This window comes from Urocitellus parryii, chromosome 1 (genome assembly GCF_045843805.1).
Source record: "Urocitellus parryii isolate mUroPar1 chromosome 1, mUroPar1.hap1, whole genome shotgun sequence".
Lineage (NCBI taxonomy): Eukaryota > Metazoa > Chordata > Mammalia > Rodentia > Sciuridae > Urocitellus > Urocitellus parryii.
Window position 1 is genome coordinate 251,621,041 of NC_135531.1, and position 18,682 is coordinate 251,639,722.

At 34.3% G+C, this 18,682-nt stretch overlaps 1 protein-coding gene across 2 annotated transcripts in view; it reads left to right on the top strand.

The window, feature by feature from the left end:
• Window positions 1–18,682, top strand: part of Bmpr2 (bone morphogenetic protein receptor type 2) — a 169,191-nt gene that overhangs the window by 138,521 nt on the left and 11,988 nt on the right. Inside the window, exons 10-12 of one of the 2 annotated variants that reach the window (XM_026405344.2) lie at window positions 3,219–3,254; window positions 4,217–4,353; window positions 17,042–17,214. In XM_026405344.2, the coding sequence (XP_026261129.1) occupies window positions 3,219–3,254; window positions 4,217–4,353; window positions 17,042–17,214 (346 nt within the window). The remainder of the gene's footprint in view (window positions 1–3,218; window positions 3,255–4,216; window positions 4,354–17,041; window positions 17,215–18,682) is intronic. The other variant, XM_026405345.2, reaches the window with a different exon arrangement.

Consider the following 18,682-nt stretch of genomic DNA (forward strand, 5'->3'; position numbering starts at 1 on the left):
AGTCTCAATTGAGGCATTTTTCTGAAAACAGCAATAATTGTCGTAATATCACAAGGATTCTCTTTTTAGAATTTTGGCACAGGTTTTTTTTTTAACATTCTAATCTAGTATTTTGGTTTCAGAAGCATGTCTGACTAAAATGATCTTTCGTCAGTATTAGTGTACTGTCACCAGCAACATAATTTTTAAAATTTTTACTAATTTTTCAATAATCAAAGAATGACTATTGCTTTTGATCTTATAAATAATGAAGAGTGCTATCAGGGGCTGAGGTTGTAGTTCAGTGGTAGAGGGACTTGCCTTGAATGTGCAAGGCCAGCACCACATAAGCATTAAAAAAGGCAATATCAGATGTTTGATGGGGAATGACAATTAGATCTTGTTACACAAAATTGTTTTAACAAATATGTAGGATTGGTTAAAATAGAAAAGAACTAGAAATAATTAAAATTGAAAAAAGAAATGGGATTTATTGTTCGATGGGTAGAGAGTTTCAATTTAGGGAGATAGAAATAGTTCTAAAGGTAGATGATGATGTTTGCACAACCATGTGAATGTAATTAATGCTACAGAACTATACACTTAAATATGGTTCAAAAAATGGTTCAAATGCTAAATTTTATGTATATTTTACCATAGTGAAAAGTAAAAATAAAGGAATAAAAAGAGAATTGCTTTAGGATATCTTATAATCTCACTATGGAAATGGTGAAGGAGTAGTACATCTGAGAGCAAATGCAGAGAAAGCTGTATTAGCTGTTAGAAGAATTGAGAAGCATTCAGAGGTCTGAGAAATAGTGAGGATAGCAGCCACAAGTTTAGGAATAGATCTTGGTTTATATTGGAAGGTTAATTTAATTGTGGATGTGTTTGGACACAAGGTATTGATAAACAACTGGAGAATTTATTTATTTATTTATTTTTAACTTTGAGTGTGTGTGTGTGTGTGTGTGGTTGTAGATGGATACAAGACTTTTATTTTATTTATTTTTCTTTATGTGATACTGAGGATTGAACCCAGGGCCTCACACATGTTAGGCAAGCGCTATACCACTGAGCTACAACTGCAGTTCCTGAAGAGTTTATTTTTAAAGACCTTAAAAAAAAAGATATTGAGAAAATTAAGATTAAAGTAATTCAGTGGTAGAGTACTTGCCTAGCATGGGTTCCCCAGCACCAGAGAGAGAGAGAGAATTTATGAGTACATGTACTCCTATAAACAGAACAAATGAGAAGAGAGAAAAATTGGTTATTAAAGATTGGATATTGGGGCATTCCCCCACTAAGAAGATAAATGATCAAAAAATAATAAGAAAACTTAAAAATCGTAGTGTCTTTTAGAAGTCAATGTTAGAAATCTTTAAGAACTAAGATTTATGACAATAAGTGTAATTCAAAGTCAAGATGAAATAGAACTGAGGAATGGTGTTTTAATTTGAATGGGAGGAGGTCATTGGCATTTTTTAGAGGAGTTTCTGTGAAATAGAGAAGATAACAATCATATTACAGGGGATATAGCAAGAAAATTGTTAAGAAATCACAAGGCACTTTGAAAAAATTTTAACAATGAAATGGGGTGGAAGTTGAAAGAAAAAAGGATCACATAAATTCATTAATAAGCCTAGAGAATAGCATATAATAATTATAAAATTCTAACAAGACATTTTAAATTTTTATGATATACCTCAAAATGCAGTACATACTTTATTATTAAATGGAAACATTGTTTAAAAAGCTCTCTATATAAAATATTAGTAAAATAAATGAGTTATGTGTCCTTATTATAAAGGAAGTGTGAAATGCTACAAAGTTTAAATAAAGGAAAGGGAAGGAAGAAAGAATAAGAGAATGTAAAAGGAAGAAAGCAAATAAGTATAATTTGAGAAGGGAACTAAAAAATCTCCTATGACAAGTTTGTTATTAACATTCATTTTTGTGCTCACATTAAGTTAGCTCTAAACAAGTATCTATTGAACAATTAGATGTGTAACCATGAAGATTTAGTAGATTTTTATTTATTTGCTATTTTTTTAAAAAAAAATTTTCTGGTACAGGGGCTTGAATCCAGGTATATTCCACCTCTTCGATGTATCCCCAACCCTTTTTAATTTTATTTCAAGACTGGGTCTTACCAGGTTGTCTAGGCTATCCTCCAATTTGCAGTTTTCCTGCTTTAACTTACCAAATAACTAGGTTTCACAAGTGTGCACCACCAAACTTGATTTCTTTGATAATTCTTAATGTCACTGCATTCATACAAGATTGCACATCAATCTCATTTAGCAAGTTTTCTAGTTAAATTTGAACATAATTGCAACAAATAAGTAGAATTGTGTATTTTTAATTATTTTACTAAGCCAACATTTGAAGAATAGCAGCTAATAAATAATACTTGAAATATATGTGTATGTATGTGTTCTGTGTATATCTCAAGAGACATATATACTATATACTAGTAAATATATTGTAGTTCACAGATGGCATGAACTGAGGTTTTATAATGAGTTTCAAGGAAAAAATGATATGCTAACTGGCATGATTTAACAGATTTGTCTCTCAAGTTTAGTGTTAATAGTAATTGATCAGAACTAAGTATTGCTTCAGAGTTTACAGTATGAGAAAATATTACTTGTATTTATAGGTAGTATCATATTCTAATAACTTGGGCTCTGCTGTATAGATTACAGAAATTATAGAATTAATCAGTAATTTTTTAATACTGTTGAAGGAATTTATGGATTGTTTTGAAAACATAATACAAGGGGCTGGGATTGTAGCTCAGTGGTAGAGTACTCACCTTGCATGTGAAAGGCACTGGATTTGAGCCTTGGCACTCCATAAAAATAAACAAATAAAGGTATTGTGTCCATATACAATTAAATATATATATATATATATATATACTTTATATATATACTATATTTTATAAATATAAAATATATTGCAGTTCACAGATGGCATTTTATATTTTTTAAAGAGAGAAAGAGAGAGAGAGAGAATTTTTTAATATTTATTTTTTAGTTTTTGGCGGACACAACATCTTTGTTTGTATGTGGTGATGAGGATCGAACCCGGGCCGCACGCATGCCAGGCAAGCGTGCTACCGCTTGAGCCACATCCCCAGCCCTATATTTTATATTTATATTTTATAGTATACATATTTTTTTAATTGAATATGGACACAATACCTTTATTTTTATTTGTTTATTTTTATGCAGTGCCAAGGCTCAAACTCAGTGCCTTACACACACAAGGTGAGTCCTCTACCACTGAGCTACCGTGTGTTTGTGTGTGTGTGTGTGTGTGTGTGTGTGTGTGTGTGTGTGGTTAAATGAGTTTTCTGAAGTAGAGATGTTCTCAAGATTAGAACCTAACTGCCCTAACCCCCATCCTGGTGTTCTTCCTTCTAATTTATTCGGTCATTTCAATAGGCTGGGACAGGGATGAGGATCCAGGAAGAGTCTAGTTCTCCTGGTTCTTTGCCAAGATTTCCACTAGACCATTGGTTTTCGAAGTGTTGGTCCCAGGGGTCTTCTGTATGGCACAGTATGTTTATTAATAAATTTAATTTTATCAACATTTTCATTAAGTCAGGTGCAGTGGTGTTCACTTGTAATCTCAGCACTCAGGAGGCTGAGGCAGGAGAATCGCCTGAGTCCAAGAGTTCAAGACCAATGTGGGCAACTTAGCAAGACTCTGTCTCAAAAAGAAAAAGGAAAGGGCTAGTGTTGGGGCTCAGTGATAGATCACTTGCCTGGCATATGTGAGGCACTGGATTCAGTTCTCAACACCACATAAAAATAAATAAATAAATAAATAAATAAATAAATAAATAAATAAAATGTATTGTGTCCATCTATAACTAAAAATTTAAAAACAAAACAAACAAACTGTCCAGAGGTATAGGTATAGAGCTAGAGGTATAGCGCAGTAGTAGAGTTCATTCTTAGCATGTGCAAGGCCCTCAGTTTGATCCCTAGCACCAATTAAAAAAAAAAAACCTTTTTGTCATTGAAATTACCATTTGATTTCTTAAAAATGTTTGAGACTATTCTCAGTATTTATTAATAAAGCATTAAACCTATAACAGGATTTCGAAATACCTGAAAGGTTTTAACATGTACAATTTCTTTGGCTTACCTGCTATCAAAAATACCCCTATTCGTCTCACTTATGATAATAGAAAATATTGTCATTCTTTTCTACACACACACAGGTGAATCTGTACCAGAATATCAGATGGCTTTTCAGACAGAAGTTGGAAATCATCCTACTTTTGAAGATATGCAGGTTCTTGTATCTAGGGAAAAACAGAGACCCAAGTTCCCAGAAGCCTGGAAAGAAAATAGCCTGGTAAGAAAACATTATTTTTTTACTACATATATTTTAATGTTCTTTGAAGCAAAAATAGACAGTTAATAATGTTAATAGTTTTTAGAGTTTTCTAATACCAAAAATCCAACTTACTTGATTTTTATGTTGTTATATGTTTTCAAAATTTTTTATATACAAAAAGTCCCCAATTTTGGTTCAGTTTTAGTTTTTTCCAAATATAAAATACTGTTTAGAGACTAATAATGTGTCTGGAGTTCACTAGATTGGGTAACAGCTAGAATAATTAATATGTTAATATTTTAAACATTATTAAAATTACATTTATTCTCTTTAGAATAATACCAAAAATATTAATTAGTGCATACTTACAGACTGATAAATGGCTAATAAAAATATAGTTTAGCACTAGAAAAATTAGGGATAACAGGAACATATCTTAACATCGTAAAGGTTAAGCCCCAGGCCAACATCATTCTAAGTGGAGAAAAAATTGAAGGCATTCTCTCTAAAAACTGGAACAAGACAGCGATGCCCTCTTTCACTTCTATTTAACATAGTTCTTGAAGTACTGGCCAGAACAATTAGACAGACAAAAGAAATGCATAGGAAAAGAAGAACTTAAATTAGCACTTATTTGCTGATGATATAATTCTATACCTAGAAGACACAAAAAGTTTCACTAGAAAACTTCTAGAACTAATCAATGAATTCAGCAAAGTAACAGGATATAAAATCAACATCCATAAATTACAGTCATTTCTGTATATCAGTGACAAATCCTCCAAAAAGGAAATGAGGAACACTACTCCATTTACAATAGACTCAAAACAAATAAAATACTCGGGAATCAATTTAATGAAAGTGGTGAAAGATCTCTACAATGAAAACTACAGAATGTTAAAGAAAGAAATTAAAGAAGACCTTAGAAGATGGAAAGATCTACCTTGCTCTTGGATAGGCAGAATTAATATTTTATCAAAATGGCTATACTACGAAAAGCACTATACAGATTTTAATGCAATTCCAATCAAAATCCCAATGACATTCCTCAAAGAAATAGAAAAAGCAATCATGAAATTCATCTGGAAAAAATAAGAGACCCAGAATAGCTAAAGCAATCCTTAGCAGGAAGAGTGAAGCAGGTGGCATCACTTTACCAGACCTTAAACTATACTACAGAGCAGTAGTTACAAAAACAGCATGATATTGGTTGGCACCAAAGACTGGTAGACTGGTAGACCAATGATACAGAATAGAGGACCCAGAGACAAACCCACACAATTACAGTTATCTTGTATTAGACAAAGGTGCCAAAAACATACATTAGAGAAAAGATAACCTCTTCAACAAATGGTGCTGGGAAAACTGGAAATACATATGCAACAAAATGAAATTAAACCCCTATTTCTCACCATGCACAAAACTCAACTCAAAATGTATCAAGGACTTAGTAATTAAACCAGAGACCCTGAACCTAATAGAATAAAAAGTAGGCCCTAATCTTCATCATGTGGAATTAGGCCCCAGCTTCCTTAATAAGACTCCTATAGCACATGAATTAAAATCAAGAATCAATAAATGGGATGGATTCAAACTAAAAAGTTTCTTCTCAGCAAAAGAAACAATCTGTGAGGTGAATAGAGAGCAAATTTTTACCCCACACACATCAGATAGAGCACTAGTCTCTAGGATATATAAAGAACTCAAAAAGCTAAACACCAAAAAAACAAATAACCCTATCGATAAATGGGCCAATGACCTGAAAAGACACTTCTCAGAAGAGGATATACAGTCATTCAACAAATGTATGAAAAAATGTTCATCATAACTAGCATTTAGAAAAATGCAAATCAAAACTATTCTAAGATTTCATCTCACTCCAATCAGAATGGCAGCTATTAAGAATACAAACAACAATAAGTGTTGGCGAGGATGTGGGGAAAAAGTACACTCATACATTGCTGATGGGACTGCAAATTGGTGCAGCCAATATGGAAAGCAATATGGAGATTGATTTCTTGGAGAACTGGGAATGGAACCACTATTTGACCCACCTATCCCTCTCCTCGGTTTATACCCAAAGGACTTAAAAACAGCATACTACAGGAACACAGCCACATCAATGTTTATAGCAGCACAATTCACAAATAGCTAAACTGTGGAACCAACCTAGATACCTTCAGTAGATGAATGGATTAAAAAATGTGGCATATATATACAATGGAATGTTACTCAGCAATAAAAGAGAATAAAATCATGGCATTTGCCTAAATAGATGGAGTTGGAGAAGATAATGCTAAGTAAAGTTAGCCAATCCCCAAAAAACAAATGCCAAATGTTTTTTCTGATAAAAGGAGGCTGATTCATAGTGGGGTAAGGAGGGGGAGCATGGGAGGAATAGACAAACTCTAGATAGGGCAGAAGAGTGGGAGGGGAAGGGAAGGGGGCCATGGGGTTAGAAATGATGGTGGAATGTGATGGACATCATTATCCAAAGTACATGTATGAAGACACGAATTGGTGTGAACATACTTTATATACAACCAGAGATATGAAAAATTGTGCTCTATATGTGTAATATGAATTGTAATGCATTCTGCTGTCATACATAAAAAGATTAATAAAGTAAAAAAATGTAGTTTAGATTTAAAAGTACCCAAGTTTAAAAATCTTCTTACTAGGGGCTGGGATTGTGGCTCAATGGTAGAGCTCTCATCTAGCATGTGTGAGGCCCTGGGTTTGATCCTCAGCACCACATAAAAATAAACAAAATAAAGGTATTGTGTCCAACTACTTCTAAAAAAACAAATATTTTTTTAAAAAATCTTCTTATTAAAAATGTAGTTCACAGGATTGGGGATGTAGCTCAGTGGTAGAGCGTATGCCTAGCATGCATGAGGCCATGAGTTGGATCCTCAGTACCACCAAGGAGAAAAAAATGTAGTCTACAGTAATGAAGTTTCTTCAAAGACTCTTGCCATTTGAGTAAATTATTGTTAAAAATCTGAAAACATCTTACCAATATTTATGTATTCACACTCATTCATAAGATTGTTTTATATGAGTAGGATTAATTTATAATATATGGTAATTTCTGAAGTTTATTTTTTAACTTATAATTTTTAATGTTATCAACTACGTATACTATCTCATTTTCTCCACTTAGTCCATATTCTATTGGACATCTCAATCTTCACTCCTTTGAAACCACTTCTCCATTGCCCTCTGATTTCCAGTCTTGCTAATGAGAATTCTCATGTGAGCCTGTCTCATTTTGTTGCTTTTTGTCTCATGTTTTTATCATCTTATTTCCTCTTTTATATAATCTTTTAAGACTTTTACTTTATCATTGAAATTGTGAAATTTCATATTATAATTATTGTACCCTTTATTGATGAGAGTGACCTGTTTTTCCCTTTTAAAATAATTGAAGTTTTATGGGGTAAACAAAAAAAAATTAAACAGAAAGTCATAAGAAAGAAAAAGGGAAAATACACCCTCCCTTACTACCACTGTTTATGAATAACTCCCCTTAGCAATGTTCTGGGCTCCCTTCCCCTTCCAGAGATTACCATTGTAACTCAAATACTAAATTTAGTCCTATTTGATAAATTTTCTTTCATTTACCCTCTCTCAGTTTTGTAATATTCCATCTAGATAGTTTATATTTTGTCTACATATTTCTCTAAAATAAAAACAGAATTTTGCAGAATTGTGATTATATAAGTACTTACTGCTAACAAAATATTGTGCTTGGACTCAGAATATAAAAGTCCTATATTGGATACTGTAACCCCCTGCTGCTTTAGGGAGGATGTTTCAGAAATCATCATCCAGTGGATTATCTTTGATTTCTTGTCATCTTTCTTTTTTTCTCTTTCTTTCTTTCTTTCTTTCTTTCTTTCTTTCTTTCTTTCTTTCTTTCTTTCTAGGGTCTCCTTAAGAAGTAACATTTTTAAAAATTTCATGTCATTCTCTTTCTTGCAAATTGTTTTTTTTTTTCTTTCTTTTCTTTTTTTTCCTTTTTGTTGTTGTTATTTGTTTGTTTGGTACCAGCATTGAAACCAGAGGCACTTAACCACTAAACTATATTCTCATCCTTTTTATTTTTTATTTTGGAACTGGTCTCACTAGGTTGGGTCTCACTAGGTTGCTTAAAACCTTGCTAAAAGTTGATGAACCTTCTATCCTCTTGCCTCAGCCCTCCTAAGCTATTGGGATTAGCAAATTATTTTTTTCTTTCATGAATTTTCTCAAATAATTAGTGTTAGTACTTGCATTAGGTGGTAACATTATGAGTTCTTCCATGTTCAAAAATGTGTCAGTCTTGGGGCTGGGGTTGTGACTCAGTGGTAGAATGCTTGCCTATCGTGTGCGGGCCCCTGGGTTCGATCCTCAGCACTATGTAACAATAAATAAATAAAATAAAGGTATAAAAACATGTGTCAGTCTTGACCTCACACATGAGTAATAATTTGGCTGAGTAATGGTTTCAAAATCAAAATCAACTTCACACCTTTGAAACCACTTCTCCATTGCCCTCTGGTTTCCAGTCTTGCTAATGAGAATTCTCATGTGAGCCTGTCTCATTTTGTTGCCTTTTGTCTCATGTTTTTATCATCTTATTTCCTCTTCTATATAAGCTTTTAAGACTTTTACTTTATCATTGAAATTGTGAAATTTCACATGGATGTATATTGACATGAATCTTTTCACTCATTTCACTTGTCACTAAATGGATTTTTCAGTTTGAAAATTCAGAACTTGTTAGGCTGGTGACACAGGCCTGTAATCCAGTAACTCTGGAGGCCGAGACAGAATTGAATGTTCAAGGCCAGCCTCAGCAAGTCCCTAAGCAATTTAGCAAGACATTTGCTAAACATGTATCTAATACATGTTTAAAAATGTCTCAAAATTTAAAATATGCAGGGCTGTGGCTGTAGCTCAGTGACAGCACTTGCCTTGCAGGTGTGAGGCACTGGATTCAATCCTCAGCACCACATAAAAATAATAAAGGTATTGTGTCCATCTACAACTAAAAAAATTTTAAACAATATGCATAACCTGGGTACAGTGGTGTATGCCTGTAATCCCAGTGATTTAGGAGGCTGAGGTAAGAGGATCATAAATTTGAGACCAACCTTAGCAATTTAGCAAGGTCCTGAGCAACTTAGTGAGAACCTGCCTCAAAACATAAAAACAGCCAGGCACAGTGGTATATGCCTATAATCCAAGCGTCTCCGTAGACTGAGACAGGAGGCTCCCAAGTTCAAAGCCAGCCTGAGCAAAAGCGAGGCGCTAAACAACTCAGTGAGACTCTTGTCTCAAAATAAAATACCAAACAGGGCTGGGGTTGTGGCTCAGTGGCTGAGTGCCCCTGAGTTCAATCCCAAGTACCCTGCCCCCGCCAAAGAAACCATAAAAAGGGCTGGGGAAGCTGGGTGCAGTGGCACAAACCTGTAATCCCAGTTGCTAGGAGGGCTGAGGCAGGAGATTCGTAAATCAAAGCCAGCCTCAGCAAAAGCAAGGTGCTAAGAAATTCAGTGAGATCCTGTCTCTAAATAAAATACAAAATAGGGCTGGGGATGTGACTCAGTGGTTGAGAGCCCCTGAGTTCAATCTCCAGTACCCATACCTCAAAAAAAGGGGGGACTTAGGGATGTGGCTCAGTCGTTAAGCGCCCCTGGGTTCAATCCCTGGTACCAAAATAGATAGATAGAAAGATAAATCAATCAGTTGGTTGGTCTGGTGATGTAGCTCGATGACCAAATGCCCCTGAATTCAATCCCCAGTACGAAAGAAAATAAAATTCAGAACTTTCCTCAATCAAAGGATTTTTCTAATACTTGTTTAAAAATTTCTTCCTTTCTATTTCTTTCTTCTGGAATTCTCATTACGCTAATACTGGACTACCTGACACTCTAGGTCTCAATTTTTCTTGTGCTTACCATCTGTTTGTTGTTGTTGTTTTATCTTTCAAATTACCCATTTATTTTTCATTGTTACAGTTATAACAGTTATCTATTAAAATTTTAATTTCCACTATCATATTTATAGTTTTAGAAATTCATATCACTCACTTTTTCCTTAGCAGTGTGTTCTTATTTTAAGAAGGTAATAATAATTCTATTACCTCTGAAGGCATTATGTTTTTATAATTTATCTAGATTTTCTTAAAAGAACAAAAGGTGAAAATTAATTTATTATTTTAAGTTTTAGATTGCCTTAATAAGGTTAGAATATTTTTGTTGTCATGTCAGAGAGAGAATAAAGATATCCATACAGATGTAGATTGAACATTTATCTTTACTGGTCATCTTTGTCAGTAGATTACCCTTCAAGATTGGCTTCTGTTGCAAATGAAATTAGTCTTAAGTACCTGGCAATTGTAGAGCCTTGTTTTTGCCTCCTAAGTTGCTGGTATTATTTTTCCTTTGTTTGAACTTTGTTAGAATTTTTAGTTCTAAATTAAAAGGCTTTTTAAAAAAATTTCTACAACTTGAAACTTTTAGACTGACTCATCTCTATTTCTTTGTTTCATATTAGGGGAAAAGAAGACCTTCCTATGAATTTTATCTAAAACATGTTTAAAAATTTCAGAAAGGTATCCAGGAAAGAGTTTCCAGAGAAAATCCTTGTTACGTACACATGCTTAAGATTGCCTAACTGTCCTCCCTGCTATGGAAACTGGGACAGATCTTTGAGAGGTCCTTGATAACAGTTGAGAGGCTAAATACTTTGCCAGGATTCTTTAGATGTGCCAGCCTCACACATTTTCTTTAAAGAAAAAATCTCTTGTGAAATTTTATTCTAGTAAATGTAACCTCATCTTCCTTAAACTGTTTTATTTCACCTCAGCAAATAAATTCTATTTTTTAAAATTATCTGTTAGCAACCCTACTATTATGGAATGTGCATCATATGCATGTTTACCTGAAAACTTTTTACCTTCAATTTAGACTCAGTTGCTAAGTAAGGGATTTGTAACAGTTGGTTCATTTCCAGGAAATCCATTTAAACCTAATATGCTATAGTCAATAAAATGCTTCTCTGCATGACAATCCAGTACCAGAGTGAGGTAGCAAGTATGTAATTTATAAATAGAGAGAAACAGATCTCTAAAAGATTTTTTTTAGTTGCACTGCAATTAAAAGCCATTTTAAACTAAAAAAATCAAAATCTTCTAAATATTAATGTGAAAATTTATGTATATGTTTGTATATATTTGTGTATGTATATGTATGTGTGTGTTTTTATTTATTTAATTTTCTTTCAGTGCTGGGGATTGAACCTGGGGCTTTCTACCATGGAGCTACATTCCCAGTCGTTGTCATTATTGTTATTATTATTATTTTGAGACAGAGCCTCACTGAGTTGCTCAGGCTAGCCTTGAACTTATGATAATCTCTTATTTTTGCCTCCTGAGTTGCTGGTATTATGGGCATGAACCACCGTATTCAGATTGATTATTAATCTTATTGAAGATTCCTTGTATATTTCTAGTCTCTTCTCTTGATATCAAAATTCCCTCTTTGTTTTTTGACAGTTTCACCATAATGTATATCAGTATGGAACCTTTTGACTTAATTCTACTCTATCAGATTTCTTGGATGTGTGCATAGATGCATTCCTTTTATTATTTTTGGGGAGTTTTGAGCCATTATGTCTTCAAATATCCTGTCCCCTTCTTTCTTCTTTCCTTCTAGAACTCCCATTTTGTGTATTTGAATAATGTCGGTAGTGTCTCACAAGTCTCAAAGGGTCTGTTCCTTTTTTCCTTATTCGTCTAGTTTCTGTTCTTCAGACTGAATAATTTTATTTTCCCTATCTTCAAATTCTCTGATTCTTCTTCCTCTTATCTCTGCTCATATCTGCTATTGAGCCACTCTAGTGAATATTATAATTTTTTTAACTTTTTATCTCCATTGTATCTTTGTATTCCTTTTTTATAATTTATTTTTATTGCTATTCTCCATTTATTGAGACATTTGTTTTCCTGATGTCCTTTAGTTCTTTGTCCATGGTTCCTTATATATTTGAGCATTTTTTAAATAGTTAATTTAAAGCCCTTATCTAGTAACTCCAATGTATCCTTCCTCAGAGATGGTTTTCATTAATTTCTTTTCTTTTTTCCTGTGACTGGGCCGTACTTTCTTATTCTTTGCATGTGTCTTAATTTTTTGTTTAAAGCTAGACAGGAAACAAAAAATGATGACCAGAAAAGAATAAAAAATAAAATGCTCTCCAGATCTTTGTAGATTGGCTCTCTATTGGGACCTTCCTTTAATGCTTATGCAGGTCTTTTTACAGTTGTGCTGTAGCTTTCACTTCCTCCTAGAGCTGAGCCTAAAGATCACCTTATTGTCTCCATGGGTTTCTTCTTCCCAGGCTCAGGTAATGGCTTTCTAGGTGCCTCACTGTGTAAGGGAGCTTTTCAAAATCCTTATTACTCAAAATGGACCATTATGCAATAAGTATATGCCCAGAAAGAATATTATTAATTTTTTTCTTTTCTTTTCTGCAGTTATAGCTAGATCAAAGAGCAACATCCCCCATCACAAGATTTTCTGTTTAGTTTAGTTTTGTTTTCAGTGCTGGGGATGGAACCTGGGGTCCTGTGTATGCTAGGCAAGCACTCTGCCATTTAACTGCACCCCCAGCCCTCAAAATTTCTTCCACATTAAGAGTTCAGATTTGTTTGTTGCAGAACACAAATTATGAGGAAACATTTAAAATGTCACGAAGATAGCTTACAAGAATTTTAGCCTAAAATATTTTTCACAGATCAAAACCTCAAATCAAAGATTACATGGGATTTACATATACTAAAAATATGTTGGCCAGGTGTGATAGTGCATGCCTATAATCCTAGTGGCTCAGGAGGCTGAGGCAGGCAATTCCTGAAATCAAAGCCAGCCTCAGCAAAAGTGAGGTGCTAAGCAACTCAGTGAGACCCTGTCTCTAAATAAAATACAAAACAGGGCTGGGGATGTGGCTCAGTGGTTAAGTGCCCTTGAATGCAATCCTCAGTACCCTCCCCCCAAAAAAAGTGTTGGTTTATCTGAAGTTCAAGTTTAAGTTTTGTATGCTATATCTAGCAACCCCTTGCCTACAGCCATATTTTTTTAAAAGCAGGTGTTTTAAAAATACAGAAGTATAAATATCAGAGCAGGGGCTGGGGATGTGGCTCAAGCAGTAGCACGCTCGCCTGTCATGCATGCGGCCCGGGTTCGATCCTCAGCACCACATACAAACAAAGATGTTGTGTCCGCCAAAAACTAAAAAAAAAAAAAATATATTAAAAATTCTCTCTCTCTCTCTCTCTCTCTCTCTCTCTCTCTCTCTCTCTGTCTATATATATATATATATATATATATATAGCTTAATAAAAACAAATCCAAAAGCAGGTCTCAAAGGATTTTCATTGGTGGTCTCCCAATGTATCCAAAGTCTGTTTTCTTTTTTTTAATTCTAATTTGTTATGTATGACAGCAGAATGCATTACAATTCATATTACACATATAAAGCACAGTTTTTCATATTTTTGGTTGTATACAAAATAGAGTCACACCATTTGTGTCTTCATACATATACTTAGGGTAATGATGTCCATTTCATTCCACCATCTTTCCTTCCCCCATGAGCCCTCCCTTCACCTCCCCTTCCCTTTGCCCTGTCTAGAGTTTGTCTGTTCCTCCCATGCTCCCCGACCCAACCCCATTATGAAACAGCATACTTACATCAGAGAAAAACTTTGAGTATTTGGTTTTGGGGATTGGCTTACTTCACTTAGCATTATTTTCTCCAACTCCAACCAGCAAATGCCATGATTTTATTCTCTTTTAATGCTGAGTAATATTCCATGTGTATATACCACATTTAATTTTACATTCATCTACTGAAGGGCAACTAGTTTGGTTCCACAGTTTAGCTATAGTGAATTGTGTTACTTACTATAAACATTGATGTGGCTGTGTCCCTGTAGTATGCTGTTTTTAAGTCCTTTGGGAATAGACCAAGGAGAGGGATAGCTGGGTCAAATGGTGGTTCCATTCCTAGTTCTCCAAGAAATCTCCATACTGCTTTCCATATTGGCTACACCAATTTGCAGTCCCACCAGCAATGTATGAGTGTGCCTTTTTCCTCACATCTTCGCCAACACTTATTGTTGTTTGTATTCTTAATAGCTGCCATTCTGACTGGAATGAGATGAAATCTTAAAAGTAATTTTGATTTACATTTCTCTAATTGCTAGAGATGTTGAACATTTTTTCCTATATTTGCTGATTGAATGTATATCATCTTCTGAGAAGTGTCTGTTTAGTTCCTTGGCCCATTTATTGATAGGGTTATTTGTTTTTTTGGTTTTAATATTTTTGAGTTCTTTATATTCCATGGTGTAATGGTGAGCACTCTGGACTCTGAGTTCTTTATATATCCTAGAGATTAGTGCTCTATCTGATGTGCATGTGGTAAAATTTGCTCCCAAAATGTAGGCTCTCTGTTCACCTCAGAGATTGTTTCTTTTGCTGAGAAGAAGCTTTTTAGTTTGAATCCATCCCATTTATTTTTTTTTAATATTTATTTTTTAGTTTTAGGTGGACATATATCTTTATTATATTTTTATGAGGTGCTGAGGATCAAACCCAGTGCCTCATGCATGCTAGGCAAGCACTCTGCCTCTGAGCCACAACCCAGTTATTGATTCTTGACTTTAATTCTTGTGCTATAGGAGTCTTATTAAGAAAATTGGGGCCTAATTGACATGATGGAGATTGGGGCCTACTTTTTCTTCTATTAAACTCATTGTCTCTGGTCTAATTCCTAGGGCCTTGATCCACTTTGAGCTGAGTTTTGTGTATGGTAAGAGAGAGGGGCTTAATTTCATTTTGCCGCATATGGATTTCCAGTTTTCCCAGCACCATTTGTTGAAGAGGCTATCATTTCTCCAATGTATGTTTTTGGCACCTTTGTCTAATATAAGATAACTGTAATTATGTGGGTTTGTCTCTGGGTCCTCTATTCTGTACCATTGGTCTACCAGTCTATTTTGGTGCCAATGTCATGCTGTTTTTGTTACTATTGCTCTGTAGTATAGTTAAAGGTCTGTATAGTGATGACACCTGCTTTACTCTTCTTGCTAAGGATTGCTTTAGCTATTCTGGGTCTCTTATTTTTCCAGATGAATTTCATGATTGTTTTTTCTATTTCTATGAGAAATGTCATTGGGATTTTGATTGGAATTGCATTAAATCTGGTGTGTGTGTGTGTGTGTGTGTGTGTGTGTGTGTGTGGTACTGGGGATTGAACCCAGGGCCTTGTACATGTGAGGCAAGCACTCTACCAACTGAGCTATATCCTCAGCCCATGTATTAAATCTGTGTAGTGCTTTTGATAGTATGGTCATTTGACAGTATTAATTCTGCCTATCCAAAGAACAAGGCAGATCTTTCCATCTTCTAAGGTCTTCTTTAATTTCTTTCTTTAGCATTCTGTAGTTTTCATTGTAGAGGTCTTTCACCTCTTTCGTTGATTTCCGAGTATGTATGTATGTATGTATGTATGTATTTATTTATTGGTGCTGGGGATTGAACCAGGGCCTTGTGCATGAGAGGCAAGCACTCTACCAACTGAGATATATACCAGCCCCCAAGTTTTTTTTTTTTTTTTGAGGCTATTGTAAATGGGGTTTTCCTCATTTCTCCTTCAGAGGGTTTGACACTGATAGACAGAAATACCTTTGATTTATCGGTGTTGATTTTATATCCTGCTACTTTGATTAATTCATTTATTAGTTCTAGAAGTTTTCTGGTGGAATTTTTTGGGTCTTCTAGGTATAGAATCATATTGTTAGCAAATAGTGCTAATTCTTCTTTCCCTATCCCTATCCATATCCCTTTAATTTCCCAAAGTCTGTTTTCTTGAAGTGAATTAAAACCAACTTTCCCACAATGAATGTCCCATTATGTATAATTATAATGCCGTATTTAAAAAAGAAAAATAAAAAACTTTCCCCAAAGGAAGACTATTGTTCATTGCAGATGTATGGGAATACTACAGAATGGAACTATTTTTAAGTTTTAAAGTTGGAATGAAGCACATTTGACTAGGAATAAAGGTGAGAAGGTCCACCTATGGACAGAAGATGGCCAAATGGCAAAAATCTATCAAACTCAGAACTTATCTTTTAAATAGAATTAGTGGCTATCAATTGAAATAAAACAGTATCATAAACTTGTGGCCTTAAAGAAATATCTATAACAGATTATAGCTTCTTAGCCTTATAGATAATTTTTCAAAGAGTTAAGTTAAAGCTTACTTGCTTCCTTGCTCCTCAGCTTCTGAGAATTCTTCCAAAATTTCACTTTTTGTGAAACACCTTTATAAATCTCTGAAGTCATATAAATAAATAAAAATAATAATAATATAAATAAATAAATAATAAAAAATTAAATATCATAACCAACTTGAATCTAATGTATGAAACATATGTCAAGAGCTTTGTAATGTTTTGAACAACCAATAAAAAAAATAAAAACAAACCTAAATATAAAAAAAAATTAAATAAATCTCTGAAGTCTAAAATATAGTTTTGTACAATACTGGTTTTAAAGAACCTGATTTTTCTTTTATCTCATTGTATAAACTAAAAAGCTTGGTACATTTTATTTAAGACATAATGTTTGACATGTACTTTATGTTACAGGCGGTGAGGTCACTCAAGGAGACAATCGAAGACTGTTGGGACCAGGATGCAGAGGCTCGTCTTACTGCGCAGTGTGCTGAGGAAAGGATGGCTGAACTTATGATGATATGGGAAAGAAACAAATCTGTGAGCCCAACAGTCAATCCCATGACTACTGCTATGCAGAATGAGCGGTGAGGCCCTGAGGGGTTTGACAACTATATCAGTATTAGAAACTTAGACCAAACAAAAAAACAGGAAATAAATACTGCTAAGCCAACCTAATAAGGCAGTGACTAACTCATACTTTGTAAAGTTTCAATTTTTCTTTTACTATCTCCATTTATCTACTGAAAAACATTTATTTGGTATGAGTACAAGATGGAATCTGTATTTTTTACATCTGAAGATAAAGAGATCACCCTTTTTAAAATATTTATTTATTTTGAGAGAGAGAATCCTTTTTTTTTTTTTTGTAGATGGACACAACACAATGCCTTTATTTTTATGGTGCTGAGAATCGAACCCGGGTCTCGCTCGCACTAGGTGAGCGCTCTACTGCTGAGCCACAATCCCAGCCCTAATATTTATTTTTTAGTTTTAGATGGACACAATATCTTTATTTTATTTTTATGTGGTGCTGAGGATCGAACCCAGTGCCTCACACATGCCAGGCGAGCGCACTACCACTTGAGCCACATCTCGAGCCCCGAGATTACCCTTTTTTTAAAAAAAATTTTTTTTAGAGGGCTGGGGATGTAACTCAGTTGGTAGAGTGCTTGCCTCACATTCACAAGGCCCTGGGTTCAATCCCTAGCACCACAAAAATAAATAAATAATATATATATTTTTTAAGTTGTAGATGGACACAATACCTTTATTTTATTTATTTATTTTTATGTGGTGCTGAGGATTGAACCCAGTGCCTAACACATGCTAGTAGGCAAGTGCTCCACTACTGAGCCAAAACCCCAGCCCCAAGATTAGTAATGCTTCAACTTCCCTGAAGTAATGAAAGTAAAATAATTTTATAGTTCATAGGTTTATAAATCTTTCTACATATTGTCTAATATACCCATTATGTTGTTATTCCTTCTTCCTCTGAGTTTTTTTTTTTTTAATAAAGGATATTGTGAACCTGCCTATATATCTAACTCTGTTTTACTGAACACTAAGGTTTGAAGACTTCCTATCCAACACTCGTTCATTTTTCTTTTTTCTTTTTTTGCAGGGGGGATACTGGGGATTGAACTTAGGGGCACTCAACCACTGAGCCATATCCCCAGCCCTATTTTATATTTTATTTAGAGACGGCGTCTCACTGAGTTGCTTCAGGCCTTGCTGTTGCTGAGACTGCCTTTGAACTTGCAATCCTCCTACCTCAGCCTCCTGTGCTGCTGGTATTACAGGCATGAGCCACCATGCCAGCTCCAGTGCTCTTTCTTAACAAATTCTAGCATTCTTTCTGTTTTGCCATGAACATTGTTTTATGGGATGTTTCCTTTGTTAGAACTATGAATTTTTAGTTCTAAATTAAAAGGCTTTAAAAAAAATTCCTACAACTTGAAACTTTTAGACTGACTCATCTCTATTTCTGTGTTCCATATTTAGGAGGAACAGACCTTCCTATGAATTTTATCTAATACATGTTTAAAAATTTCA